The sequence below is a fragment of the Argentina silus genome, assembly GCF_951799395.1.
Source record: "Argentina silus genome assembly, chromosome: 20".
In the NCBI taxonomy this organism is placed as follows: Eukaryota; Metazoa; Chordata; class Actinopteri; order Argentiniformes; family Argentinidae; genus Argentina; species Argentina silus.
This window is the reverse complement of record NC_139674.1, coordinates 12,873,201-12,883,215: the sequence shown is the minus strand read 5'-3', so window position 1 is coordinate 12,883,215 and position 10,015 is coordinate 12,873,201. Positions and strand designations below refer to the sequence as shown.

Sequence of the window (10,015 nt, the reverse complement as noted above, 5' to 3'; positions counted from 1 at the left end):
TCTGTCTGTCTGTCTGTCTGTCTGTCTCATGTGTGTGTGTGTCTGTCTGTCTGTCTGTCTGTCTGTCTGTCTGTCTGTCTGTCTGTTGTGTCTGTCTGTCTGTCTGTCTGTCTGTCTGTCTGTTGTGTCTGTCTCTGGGTCTGTCGTGTGTGTGTGTCTGTCTGTCTGTCTGTCTGTCTGTCTGTCTCTTGTCTGTCTCTGTGTCTGTGTGTCTGCCTCTGTGTTTCATTTCACCCACCTAGACTTATCCTTGAAACCACAAAAGCCAATGTAACCTTAAGCAAACCACTCAGAGAGGAAGACGGAATCATGGATAACAACAATAAAAACCTCCGGCCCTTTGAAGTGAATCAAGGAAAACTGTGTTCTGATGATTGTTTGATGGCAGTTTTTATGTGTTTTTTTTTGTGGCAGGTGGTTTTGCTGAGTTTTCCCACCAGTTCCCGGGCCTGTGTGAGGGCAAGTCTACGCTGGTGCCCTCCTGCATCTCTCAGCCTTGCCTGCCTGTGACCAACGTGGGGCCCACCCGCATCCTGCCCCATCTCTACCTGGGTTGCCAGCGCGATGTGCTCAACAAGGTACAGTTAGCTGAAACTACCAGAGCCAAGATGGAGCCCAGACCGCCCTCAGGAGCCAAGATGGAACCCAGACCGCTCTCAGCTCCTGCCTGCCCATGTCAAAGGACACTGATATTCTATTAAATTAATACATAGGCTAGGGGGTTTAGGTGTCTTCGTATGGATTACAATCAGCCTTAACAATGGGATACGACTTGAAACACCTCTGTTTATATAGACTGTCATATTGTTGCTTTGTCACTACATTCATGGTTAGTGTGATACCATGGATATTGGATAATGTGACATGTATGTTTTGAATGAATTTCAATAATCCTCTCGGATCAATAAACAATCGATAATCCTCTCAGGATCTGATGCAGCAGAACGACATCGCCTACGTCCTAAACGCCAGTAACACCTGCCCCAAACCCGACTTCATCCCAGAGTCGCACTTCCTACGCGTGCCCGTCAACGACAGCTTCTGTGAGAAGATCCTGCCCTGGCTGGACAGATCTGTGGAGTTCATAGGTCAGCTAAACAGTATTATTTTGTATCCATTTATTTATTTTTATGTATTATTTATTCATCCCATTGAGATATGAATCTCTTGTTCAAGGCAGCCCTGGCCAAGATCCACAGTAGCAGCTTTTCACATTTCAAACAATGTCAAATACAGTACAACAACAACAATAAAAACAACAAACTGACAAACACACCAATGATTTTTTTTGGGTTAGGGTTAAGGTTAGGGTTAGGGTTAGGGTTAGTGATGAGGAAACATTTGTATCAAAATATGGATTTCAAGATTTTTGTCTGTGAAAGGTAGTGTATAAATTGACATAGAAAGCTCTGCAGTGTCATGTAAGACTAAATGTTCTCAGTAGCCTTGTAAAAAAAAAAAACAGAAGAGGAATGTAACCTTCCCCTCCCCTCTCACTCTCTCTGACTATAACTCCATGTGATTGTGTTTTTCAGAGAAAGCGAAAGCCTCAGATGCTCGTGTCCTGGTCCACTGCCTCGCTGGCATTTCCCGATCAGCCACCATCGCCATCGCCTACATCATGAAGAGAATGGATATGTCCCTAGATGAGGCGTACAGGTAAATACACAACTCACTCCTCAAGTGGAAATACCCATAAACGCGCCAAGGAATTGCTGGTGTGTCGGCAGTACAGAGGACCCAAGATCGAATCTTGTGGTACCTCGTGAACAAGGAAGCAATCCTGTTTCGAGGCAGTGTGACGCTTGTTACACCGTGCCATACCACACTGCATACATACTGTATATGGAGTGACTGTAGATAAATGCACGCTCTTTGATGATTGGTTCCCCTCCTTTGATGATGATTGGTTCCCCTTCCTCTGATGATGATTGGTTCCCCTCCTCTCTATAGATTGTGACTGCTCTGACAGTCTCATGAACCCCCATCCTCTGAAGACCTAATTACACTGTCCTCAGTGTCACTGCCAATTATAGCTGGAGTGATGAGGCACACTAATGAGGTCTTACTGTATGACGGACAGCCTCACCAATGATGTTGTGTGTGTGTGTGTGTGTGTGTGTTTTCCCCTCCCCCCCCCCCAGGTTTGTGAAGGAGAAAAGACCCACCATCTCCCCCAACTTCAACTTCCTTGGGCAGCTTCTGGATTTCGAGAAGAAGATCAAATCTCCTCAGGGGGCTGAGAACCACCACACCAAGCTGAAAGGCCTCCATCCGTGGGAGCAGGGCAGTGAGCCTCCCACAGGGCAGGGACAACAGGGACAGGGACAGGGACAGGAGGGGGACAGTGGTGCCCAGGATTCCCCTGCCACCCAGGAGTCCCCGGGTCTCCCTGACCTGGCCCTGCTGGAGCCCCTGACCCTGCCCTGTGTCCTGGCTGATGTCCCAGAGGAGCAGCTCCTGGCCCAGGCCCTCTGCGGCCTTCAGCTGGCCGAGGGCTCAGAGGACAACGCCCGGCTCAAACGCTCCTTCTCCCTGGACATCAAGTCCTACGGGGAACCGGGCAGCAACGCCCCCCTGCGCTCCTTCGTCCCCCACCCGGCCCCAGGGGACGCCCAGGAGTACTATAAACCGTCCGCCTTCAAGGAGCCGGCCAGCAAACCCTGCCAGTTCTCTCCCGTGGAGGAGGTGTCAGAGCAGTCCACCCCAGAGCAGAGCCCAGACAAGGAGCAGGAGGACTGCCCAGCCCTGGCTGCCCCAGCAGCCTCCAGCACCACCACTACCACCTCTACCACCACCACCACCACTACCAGTACCAAGCTGCCCAGCAGCACAGCCAAGCCCCACCCACCGCCACCACCCCCCTGTCCCCACCAGATGCACAGGAGCGGCAGCATGGAGGAGAACCCCCACACCACCAGCTTCTTGTTCGGGCTGTCCCGGAGCCAGCAGCACCTGGCCAAGCCCGGGGCGGGCGGCGCCCTGAAGGGCTGGCACTCGGACATCCTGCTGGGCCCCGTCACCGTGTCCACCTCCTCTCTGGCAGGCGGCTGGTACCTCTCCTCGGAGTCCACGCGCTTCTACTCCACCTCCGCCATCCTCAGTGGCGGAGGCTTCGCGGCCTACAGCTGCAGCCAGGGCTTCGAGGCGGTGCAGAGGCGCGGGCGGCAGAGGAGCGGCGACCGGGGAGACTCGCGCCGCAGCTGGCACGAGGAGAGCACCTTCGAGAAGCAGCTGAAACGACGCAGCTGCCAGATGGAGTTTGGCGACGGGATGTCGGAGACGCGCTCCCGGGAAGAACTAGGGAAAGTGGGCAGCCAATCCAGCTTCTCTGGCAGCATGGAGATCATCGAGGTGTCCTGAGGGTGTGCCTATGGTTCTCCCCTCCGTCTGCTCCCCAAGGATTCACCCTCATCTACCCCTCAGATCACTCCCATGTAGGGGGAGTAGGGATAATAAATACAGTTTTTCGGACCCAACCTACGTATATATATATCCCATTTGGGACTCTTTTAACGTGAACTACTCTAGCGGCGCTTACGTGTACTTGCGTTCCGACAGTTGGCCTTAAATGTAGTAGGTAATAACTCTCACCCGGAAGCAGCTGTGTGTTACTGAATGTGTTGATGATGATGATGATGATGATGATGATGATGAAGAGGACACGTACACTCTTAGACTTTAATTCACTGAGGACTGAGCCTATGTTTGTTTTTGTTGTGTTTGTGGATGAGTGTTGCTCGTCATTTTCTTTCTTTTGTTTTATGTTTGGTTCTGAATTGTTGTTGATTCTCATCAGCCCTACACGTCCGCCAGACGTTTTTCATTACCAAGACGCGGAGCCTGAAAATGAACCATTATGTTGGAACTGGATCGTTAAGGTTTAGCAAATTCTTCTACTTGCTCCCCAGGGTGTCAAAGTCTCCACTATCCAGTACCTCACAAATCCAAATTAGGGGGTTCTTTCTTTCTATCTTTCTTTCTTTCTTCTTCTTTGTTTTTCTTCTCTAATGTGTAGCTCATTGACAATTAAAATCTCAGGTCTTATTTGAGCAGCAGGAAAAGACTATTGAACAGTTTCCCGTTTTACGATGATGTGGTAACAGATTGGTATGACATGGTTTTGAAAGGAAAAATGGTTTATGGATGATTGAGATACCTGTGCTGACAGCTTTGAATACCTTCTACCACTTCAACTGTCCTGTCATCAGCGTTCCCTTCCCTGACCCACACTTACTGAATGTCCGGTGGAAAAGGAGAGCTGATCTTGGACCTGTTGTTGATGGCGTTAGGTAAGAGGTATAGGAGGACAGGTGTCCTGCAGGATAAGGGTTGGACTAGCAAGTGCTCTTACTGAGAAAGAGGCTGGAACTCTTGTTCAAAGACATTTTAACTGCGACTGATTGCATACGTATGTCCTACAAGCAGTGATACAGATGGCAGAAGTATTGTTAAATGACTAAATGAGGGGGGATAGAAAGTTAACACCTCAGTTGGATCACTCTCAAAGTATCATTTGTCTATCCTACGCATTTAATATTGCACTATTGTGGTTTGAGAATTGTTTGATAAAAAAAAAGAAAGTATTTTAACAGTTAGCTCTTGGTTTGACAAGCAATGGGTGGCCATTTTAAGAAAATAATGCTGTGCTTCTGAGTGTGTGTTTGTGTGTGAGTATGTGTGGCGCCCACAGGCTAGCAGGTAATCCAGAAAGATCAAATACTTGTGTTGGAGTACAACAGGGACGTCTCATTGTTACCACTACCTGCCTAAAGAGGATATTTTTAATCAGGAACAGGGAAGCAACCGAGGTTGTTCGAATGTGGAATGTTGTACAAAGTAACAAAAGCAGTGGAGTTTGCGGGGAGGAAATACCCTCACTGTATCGAAAGCATAAAAGGTCAACAAAAAAACAGTCAGAGGTCTTAATGTAATTATGGTTGTTGTGCAACACCCCAAAAAAAGAATTTAGAGCTCATTCTCATGGCTGTGTATCAGAAGTCAGTTGGAAGCTGTCGGTCGAAGGCTGTGTCTGGGAGAGATTTGAAGTGGCTCGGCTGTCTGGCCAAGTGGGAGTGACAGCACTCCCAGCTAGCAGCAGCACTCATTCTGTGGACACCTCATTTACAGATGACATCATGTCCATGGGAAATACATAAATTCAAAAAACCAGGACAGAGGATTACTTCAGCACCATGTATGTATACAGACACAAGACAAACAACCTCCTCAGTCATCTCTAACATCCATTATAATCTTGGCTGCAAGGTTTTTTGTGTCAACATAGACGGATACCCAGAGGCCTCCTGTCTGTCATACTGGGTCCTAATTGGTCCTGAGAGACATTGTTAGCTTTGCCAAAGTCATAGCTTCCCTCCGTCCCGTTAGACCCCAGGATAGTCCGCACTGCCTTCCGCCATAGTAAATCCCTCTGCGATTAATAGAGTTGTATTGAATTGAATTAAATGCAATCGAGTTGAGTTGAATTGAACCGAATTGAATCGAATCGTGGTAATGTCTATCTCCTTACTGTTCTCAACTCTTCTCTCCCCTGTGTGACGAGATGGAAGACGTTACCTTTCTGGTTTGCTTGTCGTATTAGTAATTGACTAATTTAATCGGAGCAGTATTCGTGACGACCTTGCCTTGCAATGTCAGCAGTTTGGGTATAGGATAATAAGACACTGTGTGGAGAAACTGTGACATCTTATTTGTTTTCTTCTGCATCGCCTCGGTCTCTCTCAACCTCCACCCACCACTGCTTTGGGATAGGCTCATATGGTCCCAGCTTTGTACACGTCCTTTCTGTTTTGGGGGTCAGTTGTCAGGGCAGTATTATTTCCTGCACTCACATCCAGCAAGTGTTGACTGGTGAGCCAATGAATGAGGAGCTACTAAGCAGGTAGAATACGAACAGAGACTCCTAGGAAACGAGTGTATTGCTTCGAACGAGTGATTGATTGACAAGTTCAGGAAACGTATGAGGCAGTTTTTTAAGCCTCAGGGGAGGGTGACCTCAAAACCACCTCTCTAGTCCCAAACAGCTTCAAATCCTCTTGTGCCTTTAAATATAGTGTGTGACGTTGGTTTGTTTGTTTCTCTGTCATGTCTTTTTGTATGATTTTATTAGGTTTATTTTCTTTTCTTTTTTTCTACAGAAGAATGATGAGTTGAGAAGTAGCATGTTTGTACGTACGTTTTGAAGGTTTCTCCAAAGCTGTGAAAATGTACCGGTGTATGGAATATCAGAGGTAAAAACACAACCGTAGAGATATTTGTCATGAATGGGGTTATGGTGGTCGTTTCCCACAACGATCAGAAAGTTGAAGATCTGTCACAATTTGGGAGTTGATTCTACCTAGACATTCATTGGTCGAAATTTAAAGCAATAATTCCAAACTTCACAATTTTCTATCCAATATATATATATATATATATATATGTATATATATATATGTATGTGTGTATATATATATATATATATATATATATATATATATATATATATATATATATATATATATATGTGTGTGTGTATATATATATATATATATATATATGTGTGTATATATATATATATATATATATATATATATATATATATATATATATATATATAAAGCCATTGATTTAGCTGACCACATTAATGGATTTGTAAAGGACTGACAGTATAATATTAGTTTAAAGATGGTACCTGTGTGAACATGTGTTGTGTGAGAGTACAGTAGGCCTGTGGCGTTGTGTGAGAAAAAAATAGTTAGCTTTACTTTTGACAATGTGCACAGTTGTATGAAGTTAATAAGCATTAGGTGTATGTTGACTGTTGAAATAAAATCTGAAATGGTACACAACATGTGATGTTTTATTCTACTGCTTCCTTCCACATAGAACTCCTTTTGCGCCACCAATGGCCAAAGGTAGAAGTAGTCTCATTCTCTGCCTTCCATTTCTCCATCCTTCTCCTGAAGTATGCACTCCCCCACATGGAGTTAGAAGGGAATGGATTGGTGTAAGACAGAGCCTGTGCTTCAACCAATCCTGTGCTTCTAAATCCTTGTGGGTAAGTGTATTAGTGTACTTCAGGAGAAAGATGGAGAAATGGGACTTAGTAATTGATCAGTGCAGATAATCCGAAAAAGCGACCAAGTGGAACAGACCGTGATGAGCTGCTACTTACTCACCTCTTATGGACCTGCATTAGCAGGATGGTATGGTGAGTTAGATATCTGCCCATATTTTCGATACATTAGGAGTAAAATATATGTTGTTTAAAAAAAATAAAAAAATAAAAAGATTTCTGATTGGTCTTGACTTGACCTGGAGCATGAACACATATGTGAACATACTGCATTGTAAAAGAATCCATAGGAAAAAAGGAACCTATAGAATTATAGAATTAATTTTAATTATATTCCTGAAGCATTCCTCTGTGTAGCATACACCTATCAAACAAAACACACATTTAAAGGTGAATCAAGTTCCCTGTTGAAGCAATCTACATGTACGCAAATCTATACCAGAGGCTATGAATGGGCAAAACTTGATATGACCATCTTTTCAGGGAGGGTACAATATATCATATTCATGATACGGGTGTGCTTAATTTTTGTCATTTATGAACCTCTAAAAGGTCGGAACATGTTCTTTTTGGTTGCGTTGTGGAAGATATTAATATCCTTGGTTCTCTTCCCTTTGGCTGTTGTGGGTTAGAGAATGAGGTCACATCATAGTTTAGTATTACTGACTGTGGACAGCAGGAAGACAGTGAGCTGTTGAGGGAGTGAAGGACTTGTGTTTTCACATTCTGTCAGGGATGACTCAGGTAGGCCTTTAAGATGGTCGGTAACAGATATTTTCGCCGAAAACCAATCGCAGTCGTGGGAGTGAGTGTGCTCTTAAGACATGCTTCTGGACAGGGACTCACTCAGGGAACAACACTCAAGGGCCAAATGCAATCAATAGACCAGGGACAACAACAGCGCTTCAGCTCCTCCAAACTGTACAAACACCAGGGGAGATTGACATCACCCGTCCTTTCATCTACTCTCTAATGGTGCCATGACATCACACAGGGCCCTGTGTGGCCCTTTTTCCCCCTGAAAAAAAACATTACACTGAACTGAAGAGAACAGAATCTCCATAAACCTGGGTTGCAGTCAGATGATGGACAACAGGCCTTTACTGAGACAGAGCTTTGTCTGCCAATTATCCTAAATGTTTTCAATAGGTTAAATGACAAATGAATATTGCCCTTATCCATGACGGATGAAGTAAAGGAGTTTTATTGGGTTTGTTCTGTAATTGAGACCCATCTACATGATGTTTGAGCTCAGGGTATTTTCAATGCTAAAGATGAGGCCAGAGACATGAATATAGCCTCATACCTGTTACAGAACGTATAACTCTACTTTCTTTTATGCAAGGGCGACCTCTAGCGGCACTTGGATGCCAGAGCGCTTGGTTGTTACAGGTTGTTATAGGGCTAGGGCAACGGTTACATTTAGGGCTAGGCCTAGAGTTATGGCTAGAGGTAGGGTTAGGGTAAGGACTAGCTTTACAGTAAGTTATCTCTCTCATTAAACATGAGACTAAATACCGGTAGTTTATTGACAATGCTGCAGAATAGGCGACGCACATAAACAGATTATCAACATCTAATCAGGAAGACCACTTGTACATAAGTAACGCAGTGTGTGGTATACCTGTTTTCCTCAATAGATTCCTATGAAAAGGTTCTCATATGGGCTCCTACACTGTCTCCAAGAGCAAGTATGCCAATGCTCACTTATTGTGCCAATGCATGTCCAGCTACTGTGTATTACAGTAGCCCAACTTATTTGAATAAACCTAATTCAGCCGGTTTTCTTTTACCAGGAATGATCATGTATTCCTTTCATTTAGGCCTAGGTTATTTTCACGTCCAAGGTGCACACCATTAATGGGAATGTGGTAGGCTCTTCTCATTGCGGTAGAGGGCGTCAGTGTCATTTGGGCGACAGCTGGGAGATGTCGAGGAGGAGGTAAGGCGGACCTTTAGTAGTACACACAAGAATACTACACATTTCTAAGACAAGTACAATAGTGTTCATACGCCGTGGTCTATCTCCCAGTAGTTGCTACTCGTGTCAGTCTATTTGAACTTTTTAACACTGTTCAAGCGCTTTCGCAGACGCATAGCATTTATTGCCTTCCTTGAAAAACCGTTGGACTTTCAAGGTGATAAATTGTCTACTTCAGTGCATAGCATTCATCCCAGTGTGAATAGACTCAGTTTGTGCCATGCGGTAATACAGGAGGGTCCAGTGAAGTCGTATTCAGCAGGTAAGTCAGGACTTCTTAATTTTCTTACACAATACACCATTGTTGTTGCAATCAATTGCTTCTCCTGGGCAGCATGAATGTTACGACCTGCTCCGCATAGCATTAGTTATTAAACGGCATGCACCGCTGGCACGAGTTCGGTTTGTATCTTGGTCAAATTGGAGTCTTCCTAAGTGTTCCTGAGCTGGATCACATGCGCTTATTTGGCAACAACTGAAGGGCAACGCTGTAACACCGTGGCAACTTGATCTGCTAATGAACGAAGGTAAAGCGCCACACCTGCACACATTGGTTACCATAAACCACGACTTCGGAGCTCATTCTCTATAGGCTCAACAGTGCTGCAGCCGGCTTAATTTTTCCAGGGAAGCAATACTTTCAATATATGAAACAAAATGTTCTATTGTGACTATTGGATAATGTGTTTATTCATAATACACATAGAAAGACTCAATGTACCGTTTTTTATGGCATCCAGATACCTGAACGCAAGAGAGCCTCCGATATCGATCATAATTGAATAGTGTATATATTACCGCCGGATTATGGGGACTGAAGCTTTTTTTATCATGAAGGGAGACAGGAGGAGGCTGGACGCTGCGGTCCTTTGTTTGGGTTTAGGCATGGGAAGGGTAGTCCCTTGATAGAAGAAGGGTGTTCACTGTTTTTATAGCCGGGGTTATAGGAAGGTCTC

The 10,015-nt window shown here is 44.9% G+C and overlaps 2 protein-coding genes across 2 annotated transcripts in view; both read left to right on the top strand.

Moving 5' to 3' along the window:
• dusp16 (dual specificity phosphatase 16) overlaps positions 1-6,864 on the top strand; it is a 12,281-nt gene extending 5,417 nt beyond the window's left edge. Inside the window, exons 3-6 of the mRNA XM_083692296.1 lie at positions 415-578; positions 929-1,088; positions 1,536-1,659; positions 2,145-6,864. Coding sequence (XP_083548422.1) covers positions 415-578; positions 929-1,088; positions 1,536-1,659; positions 2,145-3,363 — 1,667 coding nt within the window. The 3' untranslated portion in view covers positions 3,364-6,864. The remainder of the gene's footprint in view (positions 1-414; positions 579-928; positions 1,089-1,535; positions 1,660-2,144) is intronic.
• A 2,416-nt stretch (positions 6,865-9,280) lies between these two features.
• eps8a (EGFR pathway substrate 8a, signaling adaptor) overlaps positions 9,281-10,015 on the top strand; it is a 50,506-nt gene continuing 49,771 nt past the window's right edge. Inside the window, exon 1 of the mRNA XM_083692173.1 lies at positions 9,281-9,321. The gene's annotated coding sequence lies outside the window, so the exon portion shown is untranslated. The remainder of the gene's footprint in view (positions 9,322-10,015) is intronic.